General features: G+C 60.7%; 2 protein-coding genes across 3 annotated transcripts in view; one reads left to right on the top strand and one right to left on the bottom strand.

Annotated features, from left to right (window-relative positions):
• The first annotated feature begins 694 nt into the window (after positions 1 to 694).
• On the top strand, positions 695 to 1,864 carry Fam181a (family with sequence similarity 181 member A). Its single transcript, XM_026394277.2, has one exon. The coding sequence runs from the start codon at positions 986 to 988 to the stop codon at positions 1,862 to 1,864; it is 879 nt and encodes a 292-aa protein (XP_026250062.1). The 5' UTR covers positions 695 to 985.
• A 3,639-nt stretch (positions 1,865 to 5,503) lies between these two features.
• Asb2 (ankyrin repeat and SOCS box containing 2) overlaps positions 5,504 to 19,822 on the bottom strand; it is a 34,839-nt gene continuing 20,520 nt past the window's right edge. For both annotated transcript variants that reach the window (XM_026394219.2, XM_026394220.2), the window contains exons 6-10: positions 18,503 to 18,748; positions 16,088 to 16,259; positions 9,513 to 10,074; positions 8,467 to 8,620; positions 5,504 to 6,160 (exon numbers count right to left, since the gene is read on the bottom strand). In XM_026394219.2, coding sequence (XP_026250004.2) covers positions 6,024 to 6,160; positions 8,467 to 8,620; positions 9,513 to 10,074; positions 16,088 to 16,259; positions 18,503 to 18,748 — 1,271 coding nt within the window. In that variant the 3' untranslated portion in view covers positions 5,504 to 6,023. The remainder of the gene's footprint in view (positions 6,161 to 8,466; positions 8,621 to 9,512; positions 10,075 to 16,087; positions 16,260 to 18,502; positions 18,749 to 19,822) is intronic.

Below are 19,822 nucleotides of genomic sequence, written 5' to 3'. Positions count from 1 at the left end.
CGCCGCCTGATTGGGATGCTTTGTATCTGGAGAGGCGCTCCTGATTGGCCTGGGGCCCCGGCCGGGAGCTGTCCTCCATTCAGCCCACTCAAGGGCCGCACATCTCGCCCGCGCACAGAGCTCGCGGCCGCCGGGCCTGCCCCAGGTCTGCGGGGGAACCTGCCGGGCCACGTTGGCGGGCCCGGTCCGCACCTTCGGTTAGTGTGGAGGCCCGGCGGCTCTGGCCCGGCTGGGTGGGGGCGTGGGGCAGGCTGGGGCCTGGGGGAGGGGTGCAGTGCCGTGGGTGGTGGCCCAGGAGGCATGAAATTGCTGCAGATGCTTCTAAGAGGGAGTCCCTGCTGCCCGCAGCCTGAGATGAGCCCGCAAGGCAGGTCTCGATTAAGTGCCAGACAGGGGTCCTGCCTGGTCCTGCGTGAGAGTTGGGGGTGGAGCGTGGGCCTGAGGAGGGGGCGGGGAGGTGGGAGGGGGAGGCCACCACCAGGGAGGAGGGGGCTTGGCCTTCTCTAAGTGTGGCCATCGCCTCCGTGCGCAAGTGAGAACCTGGCTGGCCAGTGGAGCTCGTCGGCAGCGCGTGGTGTGGGAGTTGGGCAGAAGGGGATGCCACCCCAGCAGCACCACTTGTAGCTGGTCACCTTGGGCAAGTGGCTTGACCTCTCTGAGCCTCAGCTGCAAGAAGAGGGCAGCAGACCCCAGAAGGCTCACTGAGCCCATTAGTGCCCGTCCCATCACAGAGCTCAGGCAGTGCTTAGCCACTGGCACCGTGTCCCATGGCCCAGGACCCTGTTCAGGGCAGAGGGGTGCTGGAGTGGGGACACTCTGCATCCTGCTTTGGTGGCCTGAGGTGAAGGTTGGGTGTGGCTGCTCAGAGAGACTCCAACGGCCTGTCCCGTCCCCCCAGGTCAGCTCTGCGCCCCTCCTCGGAGCTGCCGGCCGCCAGCAGAGTCCACCCTCTTCATGGAAAGCCCCAGGCAGTGGCCCCCTGGTGATGGCATCCGACAGTGATGTGAAGATGTTGCTGAACTTTGTGAACCTGGCCTCCAGCGACATCAAGGCGGCCCTGGACAAGTCCGCGCCCTGCCGCCGCTCCGTGGACCACCGCAAGTACCTGCAGAAGCAGCTCAAGCGCTTCTCCCAGAAGTGCTCGCGGCTCCCGCGGGGCCTTCCTGGCCGGGCCGCTGAGCCCCACCTGAAACGGGGGCCCGAAGACCGGCCCGGGAGGCTGCCCCTCCACTCGGGCCCCGGTGCCAGCCCCGGCGGGGGAGGGGGCTGCCAGGAGAAGGCTCTGGGGAACCCCCTGAGGGAGGAGCGGCTTCCCAAGGAGCAGAGCCTCCAGGGGCAGAGTCCCGACGCTGCCAAGCCTGGCCAGGTGCCCATGAGGAAAAGACAGCTGCCCGCTTCCTTCTGGGAAGAGCCAAGGCCCACCCACAGCTACCCCCTGGGGCTGGAGGGGGGACTGGGCCCCAGGGAGGGACCTCCCTACGAGAGTAAGAAAAGTTGCAAGGGCCTGGAGTCCTTGGGGCCTGAGACTGCCCCGGTGCCCATGTCCCCCAGGGCACTGGCTGACAAGGAGCCCCTCAAGATGCCCGGGGTCTCCCTGGTGGGCCGTGTGGATGCCTGGAGCTGCTGCCCCCTCCAGTACCATGGACAGCCCATGTACCCAGGCCCTCCAGGGGCCCTGTCCCACAGCCAGGTCCCCGGCCTGTGCCTGTGGAGGAAGAGCCCAGCCTCGCCCGGGGAGCTGGCTCTCTTCTGCAAGGAGGTGGAAGGCCCGGGGCAGAAGGTGCACAGACCCGTGGTCCTGAAGCCCATCCCCACCAAGCCGGCCGTGCCCCCGCCCATCTTCAACGTCTTCGGCTACCTCTAGCTGGGCTGGGAGGGACTTGGCCCCCTCCTCCAGATATCAGGGGCCCCCAGGAGCTCTCCTGAGGAGGAGGGGGCTGGGCAGTGGCCTGGCCTCTGGGGCATTGCAAACAGCCCTTTGTGTGTGTGTGGGGCAGGGCGGGCAGCACCGGGGGGGGGGGGGGGGGGGGGGGGGCTTCTCAGGCAGACACCAGCCAGCCCTGCAGCCTTGGCAGCTGGGGGGCGGGCCCGGCGGGCCCCAACCTGTCCCGCCCGGCAGATCATCCCCCTGACCCTTGGCTGACCATGGGCCCTTGCCCACCAGCATGGCGGATGCCAGTTTCACACCTGTCCGCTGTGAGCCAGTGCCACTTGTTGTCCTGTTTGTTCTCTGTAAATATTAAGAAGGTTGAAAGAATAAAGACGTTTCTTTTGCAGTTTCCACGTCGTCGTGTCATGGAGCTTGGTGGCCCCCGGCCTGGGAAGCCCTGGCTGTGCCGGGGCTGCGGGCTGCCTGCGGAGGCCAGCAGCCAGGGGAGGCCGGAACTGCAAGAGCCTCCTCAGAGTCTGGGGATGGGCGCTGGGGCTGCGGGTCAGAGCTCAGGAAGGAGGGCGGCGGAGGGCGGGGACCCCCGGGAAGGGCTCTGAGACCGGGCAAGGCCAGACCTGGAGGGTCCCCGCTGCTCTGGGCCAGGGAGGCGGGCTGCAGTCTGGTCGCTGTGGGCAGTCCCATGGCCGGAGAAGCCGGGCCCAACCGTTCAGCCCCTTGAGGACAAAACAGGTGGTTTGGCCAGACTGTCCCCGTTGTGAGCAAGCCTCGTGTTCTAAGTCCATGGGCAGAACAGAACGAACCCCCCAAACCAGACCTCAACCCAAACAGCAAGATCCCAGGTTCCCGCCGATTCCTGTCCTGGTCACCTCTCCAGAGGGCCACCAGTGGCCAGAGGTGGCCCTGGCTGGCAGGACTCAACTAGTGGAGCCCCTGCTCACAGCCCAGAATTGCTCTGCTGCCCTGGCCGTGGTCCTGTGGTGGACAGGGCTGGGCCTTCAGGATACAGAGCTGTCCAGTTGATCAAAACAGGGGACCAGAGGAGACGGTGGCACCTCATCAGCAGTAGGATCCTGGCTGAGCTAACCCCTGCCAGCTTCGGCCTCCTCATCTGCAGCCAGTGGGCCTGGGTCAGGGCCTCCATACGGCTTCTGAATCCCCTCAGCCAGCACGGGCCCCTCTGACCCTCCAGGAGGCCACCGGAGGGCAGCTCGCTCACTACCCAGGTTCACATCTGATGGCCTTAGAAGACTTGGGAGCCATAGGTGCTGGCAAGACTGGGCAAAGTTTCTCTGAGTAATTATCTGACATGTGGGAGGTGGGAGGTTCTCAGCTGGACCCGCAGCCCCAGACTGCCTGGTCTCAAAGAGGGCTAAGGGGCCAGGATGAGGCATGTGCTTTCCTCTGCCCCCAAGCGTCATCACACAGGCCTTCTGAAGCCCGTTTGTGCCTCAGTCACCGCCCCCAACCGTACAGCAAAGGGTTAAATCTTGCATTCCCAACCCTGTCATCTACCAGCTGTGTGATACTGGGCAAGTTACTTAACCTCTCTGTGTTGAAATTTTCTCAACCAAAAAAATGAGATGGACCAGTAACTGCACTGCACAGATCCCTAAAAACTGCACTGACCACAAGTCCCCTTCACACTTAAATGGTGGCGTCTAAAGGCCCTGCCATAGTAAATACCCAAGCAGTCACACTCCCCAGAGTGCTGCCTGAGCCCAGTCCTGCTGGGGTTCTTGGCTGGAAACCAGCTTGTCCCCACTGGAGCTCGACTTTCCAGGGGACCCCTGCAAACCCATGCATCCGAAAGTCGGAGGCTTCATTTCTAAGACACAACCAGAGGCACAACGAACCCCCACATGGAAAGAAACTGGGGAACACACCTGCGTGCATCTGGGGAGGCTTCGCTATTTAAAAAAACAGGCAGCCACAGCCCCCGGCCAAGAGCACGTGAGGGAGCGGGCCAGCAGGGCTCCTGCCTCTCAGCCTGGAGCCCACCGGGCTCAGCAATCTGCTCAGGGCGGAGTTGCTGCCCGCCTTCCAGGACAGGAAGGGTTCTGTGACGCTGTGTGACATCCCTGAGCCTGAAAACCCTCCTGGGCTGGGTCACGTGGCAGGGGCTGGCAGCTTCTGCAGAGGGCAAGGCTGTCAGTTCTTCTGAAGGAGAAAAGGCCAAAGGAGGAACGCAGGGCCTCACCCGGGCACCAGGCAACTGGAACTGACCCCTGGAGCAGGCCCCAGCCAGGCCTTGGCCACTGGATTGTGGGCAGGAGGGCGCAGGGACCTTAGAAGGCCAGGGCTGGGCAGGGACCTCGGGAGGAGGCGGACCAGAGCTCTGACCCAGTGATGGACAAGGATGACCCTGGTATATCCCAGCTCAGGGGACCAAAGCCCTCCACTCGGGGCCTGTACTGAGCTTGGTGGCTGAGCTCCAGGACCCACCCCTCCCACCCGGGTCCCGCACCCTAAAACCCTAGTCTCCTCAGAGAGGTGCCCCGTCCACCTGGACCTCTCAGGGAGCCGACTCTGGGCTGCTGGCTGTCAGGATTCTCTGGACAGGATGACCTGGGCAGCAGGTGTTGGCCTAATGCCCACCCTGGCCCGCGTGCACCTAGCAGCTCAGCCTGGCCGTGATGGCCTCCGCTCATGTTGACCGGCAGTCATCTGACGTGGGCCGGCAAGCCCTCTTCTAGTCGGGGTACCCAGGAGCTGAGCCTTCCCCCTGCGCACCAGGGCTGAGATGCCCAGTCCTTCCCGCCCGGGCCTGTCTCCTACCAGTACCATGAGGGCCTGGGCAGGATGTGGCTGGGCCCCGTCTGACCCCGGGCTGCGAAGTGCTGCTCCTCCTGGGATCTCCTGACCCCACGGACACCCGTGTGTCTGAGCAGAAAGGCCACAGGGGCCCCATGGCTCACTGTTCAGATGAGGGACCAGAGGAGCCAGCAAATGGTCCCACAGGCCCAGCGGCTCACCTTCCAAAGGCCCAGAACTCCCCTGGCCTTGGTGAAGGTCCCACCGGACCCCAGGCTGGCCGTTCCTGCCCTGCTGAGGCTGTGAGCACCCAGACGCGAGGCGTCATTCCAGGGGCAGGGAGAACACTGAGGAGTTAGGGGGCTCCCATGAAGACGGGCTGCAGGGTCTCGGCCCAGGGGCCCCTGAGAAAACCCCAGGACGGTGGCGAGCCTCATCCCCTCACCCGCCTCACCCCAAAGCCGGGCTCTCCCATGAGCCGCCAGGGCCAGGGCTCGCCCTCCCCAGGACCTTCGCCAGGGCTTCGCCCGCCCGCCCTGCGTCCAGCACATCCACCACAGAGCCCACCACGGAGTCTTTTCCTATCTCAACTTCTGTCGCAAAACAGGGGGCCAGGAGGCTCAGCCCTGGTGCCAGAAGGCCTGTGGGCACCGACCCCCTGATCCCGATGAAGCTCCCGTTTCCACGGTGACCGAACAGGACAGGAAAACCACTGGGCAATGGGGTCCCTCCTGGTCAGTGAAAGATACACCTTCTTGGATGACATGTTCCCCATGTCTTGTCCCCACCACTGCCTGGAGCAGGACTGAGGACCTCAGGCCTCAGGGGAGTCGGGGAAAGGGACGCCGCCGCTGGGCAGGGTGACGTGTGTGCAGCATTTATTGTCTCAGTGAAGCCCTCCAGACCGAGGGCCCCCTCCCTGGTCCTGGTTGAGGTCAAGTGGGGGGTTACACGAAGTGGTGGGGCGAGCACGGGGAATGCTCTGAAGCGAGGTCACCGCATCCCAGAGAGGCCAGCCCGTGCCCAGGAGTCCTCCAGCACAGTTCAGGTGGAGGCCAGGGGTCGCTATGGCCCCCACCTTCCCCGGACCCCGCAAGCTCTGTCCAGGCCCCGGGATGGAGCCGCCCCTCATTCCCAGAGGCAGAGAAGGTCTGGGCTCCACTCCACAGTCTGAAAACAGATGATCCTTCTCCGTCTCCGGGTGCTGTGCTCTCTGCTCTGGACAAAGCTCGGGCACAGACCCGGCAAGACAGGTGGCTGTCCCAGGCGAGAGGGAGGCAGCCTGCAGCCTTGTCCTGCCCCAGGTGCTCCTGGATGTGGGGACACCACCGTCCCGAGACTTGGAGAACATGTGCAAGGGGCCACTCGGCTTCCCAGGCCCTTACTGGGTGTTCTCGTATTTCAGGTATCTGATCAGTCTCCCCGGGAGGGGCAGCGTGTCCAGGAGTTTGATGCGATACTTGCCGATGGCCTTTCGAACCTGCAGCCGGCAAAGGTGAGCCAGGGGTCTCGGAGGTTCTGCGAAAGGAGGGAAAGAGACGCTGGGTACCACCGACGAGGGTGTGCGTCTGCGCCTCTGGCCCAGGGAGGCCCTTGGGTGGCACAGCTAAGTGCAAGGGGTGTCTGCTTCTGGACCCCCGTCCCTACAACTGAGGAGACCTGGCAAAGCGCCGACCCGTGTCACCCGCCTGGATCTGCACTGCCCCAGGAAGTCAACAGGGTGAGCACTGCTGCCCCCGTTGCTCAGCTGAGGAAACGGAGGCTCAGTGAGGGTCTGGGCCTGATCCAGGAGGCTCTGGGATAACGCTGGCCTCCCCCTTGTCTCGAGCCCCTTCCTCTTCACACACAAGGAATCCGCTCTATGCCCTGAGGGTCCAGTCTCCCCGGAAGGCCTCCCGCAGCAGCTTCTCAGCTGGGAGGCAGGGTGGGGAGAGGCCGGGCAGGGACCACACACCCAGTAATGGGCCATTTGTTTATTTGGGCACATGGAAGGTCAAAGAACGTCACCACATTCATTAGCAAGCACTCGTGCCCCCTTGCCACCGCAGGCCCATGGTGGCCCAGGAGTTGTGAGAAGGCTTCACATCCCGTGGGGCCAGGTGGGGAGGAGGCAAAGGCGTCCCAAGACGGGAAGGCAGCAGGGGCCCGGCCCAGGGGCCACCAGCCGCAGGTGGGGTGGGCGGAGGGTGTGGAGGGACGGACTGAGGAGGCCGGGGGCCAAGCACCACCTGGTACTCCTGGCCCAGCCACCCACCCCTCTGCTCTCCCTGGGATGGAGCCCGCCCTCTGCCGAGGCAGCACCTTCCCTGGGGAGGGAAGAAAAGACTCAGGGTGGGGTATGGGACCCAAAGGGAGTCCTGAGGGCGGGGCTGTGAATCAGTGCCCTGCTGCCCTTCAGGGCCTCCTCCGCCTCCTGTCCAGGATAATGAGGCCAGCATCAGAGGCTCCAATGCAAAAGCAGACGGAGAGGGTCCTGCAGCGGGAGGTGGACTGAACCCAGAGGTGCTGGTTTAGAGCTGTCGGTCCCCTGGGCTGACCTGACAGAACACCAAGGGCCCTGGGGAAGGCTTAGCTGAGACACTGCCCCTCCCTGGGGAAGGCAGCCGGGCAGCAGGGGGGGACAGAGCCAGTGCACCCCACGTCCAGACACGGACCGCTCCACCCTCTAGTGGCCAAGGATCGGGATGCCAGCTGCCAGTTACTCAAGAGTCGAGGAAGGTTTGCTTCGACACAGAGCTGTGCCTGGAGAGTGGCCGGTTACCACCCTACCCTGCTGCTGCTGCAGTGGCTGTGTCAGAGACATCAGCTCAAGTGCTCTTCGAGCAGCTGTGCTGATGGAAAACACTAGAGTCTGGGTTCACAGAGGGGCAGGATCAACAGAGAACCTGGGGAGTCAGTGTCGGGGAGCTGAAGCAGCAGTCTCATGGGACAGGAGCAGCTGTGAGGGCGTGGCAATAGCCTGCCGGAGGTCAGACTGCATCACCTGATTGACAGACACCTGGCCAGAGCCCAAGACAGCCCTGGGCAGCTGAACTCCTCCGGGCAGATGTCCACGGCTGTCACCAACACTGCTTGTGACGCCTCACCTGCCCAGGTGAGTCCATAATGCCTAAGAAGGATTCTGGCCTCCCTGGACTGAGGAGGCAGGCAGGCTGACCCATCTAAACTGTACTCATGAGCTGGACAGTGGCCAGACCCCATTTCCCTGTGCCAGAGCTGGGAGGGGCTGGGCTGTGAGCCTGACCCAACTCCTCTGTTCGGGTGGGAGGAACCCTGGCCACAACTATCCTGCTTGTGGCTGGTAAGGCTGGCTCCAAGCCCAGGGTCTGATCCACGGCAGATCTGTGGCCACAGGTGATCTGTGGGCCAGCAGCACTGGCCCCACCCAGAAGCCAGTGGAATGCAGTGTCTCAGGCCCACCGGCTGCTGATTCCAGCTGCCTTCCTGACAGAGGCCCCGATGCTCAAGCGCACCGTCCAGTGGACACACCCCATCCCCATCCTCTCCTCCTCCTCCACACTGCCTCGGGCCCCAGAGTGTGGCAACAGACTCCACAGCCCTCCTCAGGAGGCCAGACACTTCAAACAGCATGGGTGGACGCTGGTCAGACCCGGGTTTGAATCCCTGCCTGCTACTACCTAGTGGGGTGACTTTGGCCCTGGTGACATCTCTGAGGCTTGGTTTTCTCATTTGTCATCTAAGGAGGCACCAGCGACACACTGTAGGTGACAGGCAGCACAGTGCAGAGCCTGGCACTACCCATTGGTAGCAGTCACAGCCCCCCAGGGGGGGGACCTGCCAGCGGTGGCAGCAACAGCCCTTACCTGCCTTCTCCTTGATGATGGCCCAGTCCTCAAAGCTGTCGATGTGCTCCTTCAGCCGGGAGCAGAGCTGCACGTTGCCCACGTAGTCCAGGAGGACATCGATGATGGGCCCCGCCCAGCGGCTCACCTCTGGCGCCGACAGGACCTCGCAGAACTGAAAGGCAGCACACGTTCAGGGACCCTGAGGCCAGGAGGCAGCCGGTGCTCCCGGGCCAGGTCCACACTGCAAACCTTTTCCCCTCAACACAGACCTCTCTCGACACAGGCCCCTAGCCTGCGAAGATGGGCACCTTAGGCAAATCATGTGGTCTCTCTGAGCCTCAATTCCTTGTCTGCAAAATGGGTATATGCTGCCCATGTCAAGGGGATTTTTAAAAATTAGAATTCAGGTAACAGACACAGAAACTTCTTTGTATACAGTAGGCAGCCCATAAATGATGGTCACGAACCATTACAACAGGATGGCTCTTCATTTCCTTTTCATTTTACAGACTGGTTTAAACCAACATCACGCAGGTCCTACCTCTGGGACAGGGCTTTTCTGCCCTCTCCTAACCTCACACCTGCCCTCTGGTTCCTGCCGCTGACCACCACATTCCAGGTGCCACTCTGCAGGGCTGATGAGCCTGGGTTGATCAGTTCCCTACCAACTCCTAGCTGTACTGCTGTCCTCTTAACTTTCTAAACACAGCAGAACAAAATAAGGATTTATTTCATCATCCAATGTGACCCACGAAGTTCTGCTGCCTCCGAAGGTGCTAACCGCCAACCCACTGCCTCCCAAGTAGCCAACTACAAGTTTACACTCCCTCCGAAGCCCCTTCATCGCTAGTTCCCACCATCGCTGGAACACTGACCACTAACCCACACTGCCTCCCACTCTCATGGGCCTCCATGCTCTGCTGCCCCTAACGCTGTCCACACTCTCGCCAAAGTGTGCTAACCACGAGTCTACACTGCTTCTAAAGTACCCTGACACCTGGCTCCACCACCTCCAATGCACACGGACTGGCAGGCCACCCCTGGACCCCACGATGCCCGCGCACCTGGACCACGCTGGGCTCCTTGTCCATGGGCGCCTCGTAGAACCTGCCGGAGCGCTGCGGGGCGGGCGGGTGCGGGCCGTTGCCGTACAGGCAGGAGAAGCAGGGCTCGCCGTTGCAGCCGAGGTCCATGAGGAACTTGAGCAGCGACAGGCACTTCATGGAGAACATGATGGTGGCGGGGAAGGCGGTGGGGTGCGTGGCGATGTAGGCGTCGATGTTGGCGCCGTGGTCCAGCAGCAGCTGCATGGTGCGCAGGCAGCCGTGGCGGATGGCCACCAGCAGGGGGTTGATGATGTCGCGGTTGGGGTCGGCGCCGGCCAGCAGCAGCAGCTCGGTGGCATACACGTTGTTGTTGACGACGGCGAAGTAGAGCGCGGAGGTGCGGCGGTCCTCGTAGAGGCGCGCGCGCTCGGGCGCCAGCGGCGTGTTCACGTCGAAGCGCGCGTCCAGCAAAGCCTCCAGCACCGCGTCGTTGTTGCGCTCTGCGGCCAGGTGCAGGGGACTGATGCCGCTCCGGCGCACGCGCGTGCGACTTGTCACTGGCAGCAGCATTTGCACGATTCTGCGGGCGGGCAGGGCAGGCGTGGGTCACTGGGTGGCCGGCAGGTCAGGCAACCCCGCCCACCGAGGGCACCGAGGGGCAAGCAGGCTCATGACTACCTCTTTGGGGGCAAAGAGAGTTGTCTCTTTCTGTCCCCGTTTTATAGATAGGGAAACTGAGGCTCAGAGAGCTTCAACCATCTTCTCTAATTCACAGCCAGAAAGGGGTGGAGCTGGCTTCAAACCCAGAACCCTTCCAAAGTCTGGGTTCTTAAAAAACCACCTCAGCCAGGCTAGACTGTGGCTCAGGAATCTCCCACTGACTTGTTTCAGGCCAAGGGATGGGGATTGCCCATTTCCAGCCCAATAATCAGGAGGAATTGACTGGAGGTCCCCAAACCTAGTGAACATCCAGGCTACTCCCTGCAGGAGGCAGCAGAGCCTCGTGGTGAAGCCCTGTGTCCTGGGGCAGGACACCCAGGAAAGTTGGTTTGATCTTTATGAAAACACATGAATCACATCTCGTCATTCCCTCTCTGCAAATGAGAAAAGCCAAGGCTGGGAGAGGTTAAGGGGCCTGCTCGGCCACACAGAGAAGGCAAACCAGGGGTTGTGCCCTCCCTCTGGCTCTGGGCTCAATTGCCCTGCCTCAGGCCCTGGTGAGGCCAGGGGTCCTGAGGGACAGGAGAGAGCGTACTTATCTGACCCAACCACTCCTGCTCCAGGCTGGTTAGCCAGCTATGTCCCCAGATCCTTCTCTCCCTCCTATGAGATTCAAGGCCTCCTCCCCTGGAGCTGACCCCAGCTTCTCCCCGCTTGCCTTTGACCCAGTGGGCCACTGCTAAGGCTGGGGCTCCCTGCAATGGGACCCAGACACTGATCTCCACCCTCTGACTCCTTTAATCTCTGAAGTCCTCCCAACAGATGAGGAGATGAAGCTCAGAGAGGGTATTCGACTTCCCCAAGGTCACACAGCCAGATAGTGGGAGGCCAGGGTTTGAACCCTGAGGCCAGCTCTTAACCCCTCCCCTACTTCTGATAGCGCAATCGGAGTGACAGCTGATATATCTTGGGGTTTTGATCTTCATAATGTGTGAACTTACCTGCCTGGTTTCCCTTCACTGAAGCCCTGTGGGGTGGCCGGAGCAGACTGTGGACTTCTTTTGAGCCGCTGTGGCTCAGAGAGCTTAATAAAAAGTCATGCAACGGGCGGGGCTCACCCCCAGGACCCCATGACTTGGCACTCTTCCCCTAAACCCCTGCTGCCCCCAAGAACAAGCACCTGCCACCGACATGATTCCAGACCCTAATCTGTCCAGTCGGGGCTGATAGGTGACCTCACAGCCCTGTGTGCTGTTCCAAGAGGTGGCCGTGAGGGGGGAGGGAGCAGGTGCCACCGGGCTGGTTCCCACGCCTCTCCTACTCTTGGCACAGGGAATCTCTCTGGCTTCCTGGAAATCTGATGCCAGCAGCCTCCTGCTGGGATCTCAGTGGAAAGTATTATTATTGTCAGTGACACTGTGTTTGGCTAAAATCTGCCTCTTAAACCTCAAAAGAAAACCCACACACCCTGGGGGACTAATTGCCTCCTAATTTTTATTTGTGCAGGCCCTGGAGGCCTGACCTTGCTCTGCAGAGGTGCTGGTCAAAGGCAGGGCTGGGGCCTCGCCCTGGACCACAGCCATGGCCAATAAATGCTGTGTAACAGCCGTGACAGGCCCAGGCACTGCCCTGGGGCTGCTGGCCTGCTATCCTGCTATCCTGGCAGGTCCCAGTGGGTCCCCAGCAAGCCCCTGCAGAAACAAGGACAAGACGTGCCGCCTCAGGCCCCAGAAGGGTTGTCGCAATAACATAGTGAATCACCGGGTTGCTGCGCGCTTCCGCAGGACTTGCCAGCCAGGAGATAAATGTGCAGTACCCGCAGCCCCCGCATTGCCCGGAGGGTGAGACTAAGCCTAGGCACGGGAGGGAAGGATGAGGGCAGAAGGCGGAATGGAGGTGCCTGCAGGCTCGGCCTTCCCAGGGTGCCTACTCTGCACTGTGGAGAGTGGCTCCTCGGGCCTGGCCAATCCTGTCCCCCAGAGCATTTTGTGAATCACAGGGGGCAGGAAGGCCAGGGGATGACCCCAAACAAGGCTGGAGTCATTGTACCTCTCCCAGTGGCAGGTGCTAGGATCAGCTTGCTGTCACTCAAATGCACCCTTATGGAGAGAAAGCATGAGACCATTGCCCATAGAACCCTAGGTGTCCGGGAGGCCTGGCTCCCTCCCTCCCTCCCCAGGCAGGAGCTGCACCCCCCAGCCCAGCTCTGTTGGCAGAGGCCGGGGGCAGAACAGGCCTGCCTAGGACTGTATCTAGGAGCAGCTCGGCTGGCCACCTCTGGTCTGCCGTCCAGACAGCTGGGCCTTGTTCTGAGACTCCCTCCATCACTAACAAAACCCCCTCTCCTCGCCCCTGACCTTGATCTCTGCCGAGAGTTCTAGCTGCCCAAGGCTGCAGCCTTCACGCAGGTGCGGCCTGTCGCGGGCTCCGCATCTTGCCTGAGTCCAGCCCAGGAGCAGGGAATAGATGAGGGATTTGGGCCAACACAGGCTGTTTTTAGCAGTGTGGAGTCCAGTGTGGGCAGCAAGGAAACTGGGGGTCCCAGAAATAGGTGGCCCTGGGTGACCAACCAGCTCTGCCTCTCAGCATTGGGCCATCCCAGCCAGGTCACTTAACCTCCCTGAACCATGCTTCTACAGAGGGACACTTAATCATAATAAAGGTGACGGTGGTGACAAGGCTGACGGTGTCAGCTACCTTTCCTTGAGCCCCTATGGCTGTGAATACTCCCCTCTCCCAATAACTGTGATCATCATATTGCTGAGCATTCCCTCTGACTGCTTTATACATTGACTGGGGCTCAGGGGTGGAGCACTTGCTTAGCACCTGTGAGGCACTGGGTTCAGTTCTCAGCACCGCATACGAATAAATGAATAAAATAAAGGTTCATCAACATCTTAAAAAAGAAAGAAGAAGAAGCAGTGGCTGCCAGTATGCTGACAGTCCCAGCCCTCTGCACCCAACATGACAAGCTCTGGGTCACCAGGATATGTGGTCTGACCTTCGTCAGCATTCGCTGTCAGTGTGACAGGTGAACTTGACTTTCATGTGGGAAGCAGCTGCCCCACCAGCACAGCTGAGCTGCTCAGACAACCCAGCCCCAGGTTTGTGTGTATGAAAGAAAGAATGTTTGAAAACAAGAGATCAGAGGGAAGCCTCAAATGCAAGTTTGCATTTTCTACTGGCCATAAATGCAAAGATCCTGGTTCTCCCACCCCCACTCCCTCACCAGCTGCAGAGGAAGATTAGCCAGGCAGCTTTAGAAACCCTGAAGTCCCAACCAAAGCCCAGATGGCTACACCAGAGCCTCTGAGAACGGGCCGGGGCATAGGGTTTGCAGAAACGCAGGGTCCCCTGAGCAGCTACGCCCGAGAATCGCCTCTGTCTGGGGAATCTTGGGGGGTCTGCTCTTGTCTGACTCACACACTTTCTGTCTTTGGTGCTGCTCTCTGGTTCCACCAGCTGCCTTTCCAAACTAGAAGTGAAAACAGGAAAAAGTGCCCCTTGGCGGTGACTAAGACATTGGGGTCTTAAGGACTTCTGTCTCAGCCATGCCCGAATGTCACGCCCTCATGTTCAGTGTGTGCTGAAGAGCTGGCGCATCTGGCGGATGGCCCCAGCCTCCTGGCCCCACTCCAGGTGGTGACGGTAGGGGGCAGGGAGTTTTGGCAGGTGGCTGGCTGTGGAATGCCTATGGAATGTCACACCAGATCCCCAAGCAGCCTATGGGAGGTGGCCGTGGAGAGGGCCTTTAATGCCACATGCCCGGGTGGAGTGAGAAGCCGGGCTTGCTGGCCACGGCCCTGCCAGGTGGCAGAAGCTGCTGGGCACCCAGCTTTAACCCTTTGTTGGGCAGCCTTCAAAACATGGGTCGGGTGTGCGGGGAAGGAGGCAGGGCTCCAAGGCCAGCACCCTCCTGGCGTCTTTGCTTCCGTCTCTGGGGTCCCGATGCCCCTACTCCCGTGCCCCTCTGCCCAGTGAAGACGGCCGACACCCCTACACACAGCCTGTTCTCCTCTTCTCCCTGCCTAGAGGACCCGGGGTGTGGCCCAAAGCCCCTGGGCCCTGAGATGGGACTTCAGGGGGAATTTTTTGTCTTTGTAAACTGATCGTTCACCACTAGACCAGTACGATAAATGTTGGCTTTTAAGATAAATTCATGAAAGTTAACAATTCAATTAAAGAAAGACATTTAGCTATGAGAACACGTCTAAAGTCGGGGAGAAAGGCCACGCGGGACCTCAGCTGAGGACACGCTGGCCACGGAAGGTGCCTGGCGGGGTGGGATTCAGTCCCAGCCTGGCTGTGGCTCCCGTGGGGCAGGTCCCTGGGCCACCCAGGCCTCAGGCTCCTGGGAGTAGAGGTTGACCTGCCTCCCTGCAGCATGGTCTTGAGGCCCACGTGGGAGCACACCCCACCTGGGAGATTCCTGAGCCCAGTCTGTCCTTCAAGGGCAGCAGGAGCTGCATCGTGGGTAAGTGTTCAACAACTGTCTCCTCCACGGGCTGGGGTTGGGGGCACGGGGAGGAGGGAGCAGACCTATGGCCTCTGTCAACACCTCTGGTGGCACATCCCCCACTGTGGATGACTTTAGTCACCAATGCGAGATTGATGAACGTAGAATTGGGAAGAGGTACACACAGTAGGCTCACGGGAGCCAGCATGGGCTGACTGTAGCCCACCTCAGCTCTAGCCATGATGGCCTCTGTCCACTAGGACCCCACGCAGCTGAGTGCAGCAAGTTCCTCCCTCATATCACGAATCTGTGCATCTGTGTATGTGTATGCATGTGTATGTGTGAATGTGTGTGAGTGTGCATGTGTACACGAGTGTGTGAGCATATATGTGTGAGTGTGCAATGTGCACAAGTGTGTGAATGTGCATGTGTGCATGAATAAGTGTGTGAGTGTGTGCACATGCATGAGTGTGCATGTGTGCATGAGTGTGCACGAGTGTATGTGTGAGTGTGTGCATGTGTACATAAGTGCATGTGTACATGGGCTTGCATGTGTATGAATGTGTACATGAGTGTGTGTGCACGTGTGTACATGAGTGTGTGTGCATGTGTGCATGTGTGTGCATGCATGTGTATGAGTGTGTGCATGAGTGTACATGGATACATGAGTGTGTGCATGAGTGTGCACGAGTGTGTGTGCATGTGTGCATGAATGAGTGTGTGCAGAGTGTGTGCCACATGTATGTGCATGCATGTGTATGAGTGTGTGCATGTGTGCATGTATGAGTGTGTGCAGAGTGTGTGCCACATGTATGTGTGCATGTGTGTGCATGTGTGTGCATGCAGGTGTATGAGTGTGTGTATGAGTGTGTGTGCATGTGTGCATATATGAGTGTGTGCAGAGTGTGTGCCAACATGTGTGTGTGCATGTGTGCACGAGTGTGTATGTGTTCTTGCATGTCCATCTTCCCTCCCCTGACAGCATAAGCTTCTCTCATCTTGCTCTCTGTGCCCTGTGCACAGTAATTGGTACCTCGGGTGTTGGAGGCACTGCCTGTATGCCTGCTAACTGCCTGGCAGGATCTCTCTGCAACCCCCCAGGTATATTCACTAGTTCAGACTCATATCTGGCCCTCTGAGTGGAATTCCTATTGACATGACATTTGGAGCCTGCTACCTACAAGCTGTGTGACCTTAAGCAAATCACTCAGCCTCTCTGGGTCTGGGCTTCCTCATCTGGAAAGCAGGGATAATAATAGTATCCATCTGGCCAAGTGGCAGAAAGGATCAAATAAGCTTCGGATGCCTAGTCCAGGCAGGAGCGATGGGCAGTATTATTGCTCTTATTGCTGTGGCCGCCGCACCAGGTGGCCGCTGCCTGCTTGCTAACAGTGGGGGCGTCCCTCCTGTGGGAAGGGTGCCCTCCCGCGGCCGTCCCCGTGGCCCTCCCGGGGGTGAGCGGGTTGGCAGGGCTGACCTGTAGTTGCCCTTCCTGGAGGCGATGTGCAGGGGCAGCAAGCCGTCCTTGTTGGTCTTGTTGGCGTCGGCGCCCTGGGACAGCAGGAAGGCCACCACGTCCTCGTGCTCGTTCTTGCAGGCCTCGTACAGGGCCGAGGCGTTGTCGCTGGCCTGCGTGTTGATGTCAGCGCCTGGAGAGAGAGCAGGTCCGGAGTGATCAGGGCGGCCCCTGCTCGACGTGGCGGCCATGGCCACGCAGGGAGGAGGGGTGGGCTCCGGACCCGGCTCCCCTGGGCAGCTCCCCAGCCGCCCGCCTGGTGGGCCCGGCCGAGCCGACTGTGCCTGAGGTGCCCTGACCAAGCACCTGGTGCCGGGCACTGGTAGCAGCCGCGCCCTCCCTCTGAGTCCCCACGGGTGGGAGCTTGGCGCTGTCCCTGGTTTCCCACCCTGGGGGAGCGCTAGCCCAGGGCAGCGAGGCAGTCTCCGCAGGCCGCCTGGCTCCGACCTGCGGAGCTGAACTTGAACCTTGGTGGTCCGATGGCAGCGGCCACGCTCTTGACCCTCACTCCCTCTGAGAGGCCCGGCTCTGCCCTGAGAGAGGCCTCACGATCCTGGCTGAGCAGAGCTTCTCAGAGAGGGGACCCTGATAACCGTCTGGCGTTTGTTGTCAATCTGCCAGAAATAAAGATAAGTGACTTTCTCTCTCCTCCTAAGAAGTCCCTGAGCCACGCCGGCAGGAGGGGCAGGGGCGATGGATCCAGCTCAACCTCCCACACCCTCTGCATCTCCCGGGGTGAGGGACAGAACGCTGTGTGCATGATTTTTCTGATTTCTCGGCAAAAAGAGGGTTTGTCAGTCTTTCCTTGTTCCGGAAGGAGAGGGCCCTGCGAGAGCCTGACAAGTCCCCGAGGGCTGAGATCAAAGGCTGCGGAACCGCAGCTGCCTTCCTGCACGGGCTGCTGTCTCAGGCTTTCTGGTGACTTTGTTTTCAACTATGTGGGGTCCTTCTCGGGTCCAGTGGAAAGAGGGAGGCTTTGGTGACAGCCGAGGACCAGCTCACGTTTCTGTGTCATGGTCTCTGAGCCCCATGGCCGCAGGCAGCCTTTAGGAGCCTCCATGGACCAGAATATCAGTCCCACCTCTCTGGTCACTGCAGGAAGTGAAGTGCGGCTCTCGGCACAGACAGGACCTGAGAAGGCGCCCATCAACGCCACCTGTCCAGGACAAGCGTCCTGAGCAGAGGCTGCCCTGCCCTCCCTGCCCAGGGAGAGGCCCCAGGCCCTCAAAGCCAGGCTCCTGGGAAGGCCTGCGTCCCGCCAGCCCGCCTCCTGCTCACACAGAAAAATATTTGGAATGAGAAATGGACTCAGCCCACCCAGGGGACAGCCCTGCCCGCTGTGTCCGCAGGACACCTGGGCAGATGTTCGCAGTTAGCGGCTCGCCCTTCCCGCCGAGCACCCTGCCCTCTGCCCCGCCTCCTGGCCTGGGCTTCAAGGACCCTGCCTGTGTCCCTTTGTTCTCATGCTGGTCTGTCCAGAATCGTCCCTGGCTGCAGGGAGGTGGCTGTGTCTGTTTTCCCAACTGCTCAGGCACGTGCTGAGGACAGGGACCTCCTCTGGACTCAGGCCCCTGACAACCCTCGCAGGCCGCCATGCTGTGGCGAGTCTAAGCAGAGGGTCAGATGGACACGGGTCAGAATCCAGGCTCTGACTCTGACGGGGACCTGTTGTTTAACCCCTTCACGCCCCAGTCTCCTGCGTATTAGATGTGGACACTGCTGAGCTCCCTGGGCTCTGGGGAAAAACTCCAAGACCTCATCTTCTGCTTAGCAGAGTGTCTGGCACCCAGCAGGGGCGCAGCACAGGACTCCAGGCCAGCCCCAGGGAATGCAGAACCTCTGGCCTCTGTGTCGCCCTGGGGGGCAGAACCTTTCCTGTGGAGAGGAGAAAGAACTGCCCTGGCCTCAGGGACTTCATAATGTAGGCAGAAATGCTTTAGTTTCTCCGGTGAAGAGTTTTCTTAGGCAAAGAAGGCAGAGAACCTGGGTTCAAATCCCAGCTCTGCTACTAATTTGCTGTGTGACCTAAGAAAAAATCACTTTCCCATCCTGGTCCTTGGCTTCATCTTCCAAGTAAAGAGGTGACCTCAGTGTTGTCTAAAGTTCTTTTCTGACCTCGAAGTGTGGCTACTTAGTTCTACAGCTAAGTCTGCTACTGGCTATAGATAGGTCACCTCCCTTTCTAGGCCACAGAGAAAAATGGGGGTGTTGGGCTGGGGAGACGGCAGATGTCACCCCCACGGTGCCCGAGCCTAAAGGCAGATATACCAGTGGCCCTCCACAGAGACACCGTGGGTGACCAGCAGATGACACCTCCACTGTCCCCCGCCGGCTCGTCCCTGAGGTCCTTCCCAGCAGGGGCCCTCGGCCACTCACCGTGCTTGGCCAGGAACCTCAGGGCCTCCAGCTGCCCACTCTGCGCAGCCACAAACAAGGGGGTGATGCCATAGGCGTTCTTGGCCTCCACCTTGGCGCCGCCGCCCACCAGGATCTCCATGACCTCCAGGTCGTTGCGGGACACCGACTCGTGCAGCGCCGTCCAGCCCCGGTTGCAGCGGTGATTGGTGTCCGCCCTGTGCTGCACCAGGATCCGCACGGCCTCCGCGTTCTTGCGCTCGCAGGCTGTGCCCAGGGACAAGCCAGACGGTCAGGGGCCCTGGCAGGACCCGGCCAGGCGGCTCCGTCTGTCCCCTCACTCACTCATCGGCCAGTCACTCAACCCAGAGCCACTGGATCTGCCAAACCCCAGCCCCTGGGCCGAACCCAGGGTGAACAGTTAATAGGGGTAGGGAGCCCGGTGCCTGAGGTCACACAGACAGGAAGTGGCAGGACTAGAACCAGGCAGTCAGGTCTGGAATCTGTCCCCTTGAATATTTCAGGACTTCCCTACCTCGCCCCTTCCAGGGTCACCTGCTCCGGTCCTCCACATCCCCGAGGCCAGGCGGACCTTCCCACAGGAGGAGTGGCCATTCCTGCTCAAAGCCCCCCCTCAAAGCCTCCTGGCCTACTTTGGGGTGAAGTGCACCTCTGAGCCCTGCTCCTCTCCTCAACCTGTTCCACCTGCCTCTTGAGCCACACCCGTCTTTGGACTCCAAACGCACCTGGGGCTCTGGCCAGAGTTCTCACCATGGAGCCGTAGGTTCCAGCTGGGGTCAGCCCGGTGCTTGTCCACACTGACCCCCTGGGGCCCCCCTGGGTCAGAGGTGGAGAGGGGCACAGGGGCTGCGGGTGCCGTGACTAAGCAGGACCACGCTGCCCACCTCTCCAAGCCTCAGCTTCCTGCAGAGGGTCGAGGCTCCCTGGGGGGATGCTGGGGGGCATTTGAGGCACCAGCAAGGGGCGTGGCCTATGGCAGGACGGGGCCAGGAAACTGCCTGGGACTTAGGGCTCCTGGGAGCTCTGCCTGGGACAGCTGTGGAGCCCACCCGGGCCCCCCAGGCTCTAGGGCAGATACGCCCACCACAGGTCCTCGAACACCCAGGTACCTGCCACCCAGTTCCCACCACCCACAGAATGTCCCCAGTGCTGGGCCTGTTGTTTGCAAGACGCCACTGGCTGTGAGTGGGTCCCTGGGAGCTAGACACTCCAGAGTGCAGCACCTGCTGGCAACGGCTGGGATTTTGACTCTGGGTGCTGCTAGGGCAGCCAGCGAATGTCCTTGGGTGATGATGGACTGAGCAAGCCCAGAGGATCTAT

This window comes from Urocitellus parryii, chromosome 6, assembly GCF_045843805.1.
Source record: "Urocitellus parryii isolate mUroPar1 chromosome 6, mUroPar1.hap1, whole genome shotgun sequence".
In the NCBI taxonomy this organism is placed as follows: Eukaryota; Metazoa; Chordata; class Mammalia; order Rodentia; family Sciuridae; genus Urocitellus; species Urocitellus parryii.
The sequence above is the reverse complement of the archived record's forward strand: the minus strand, read 5'-3'. Positions and strand labels throughout refer to the sequence as shown.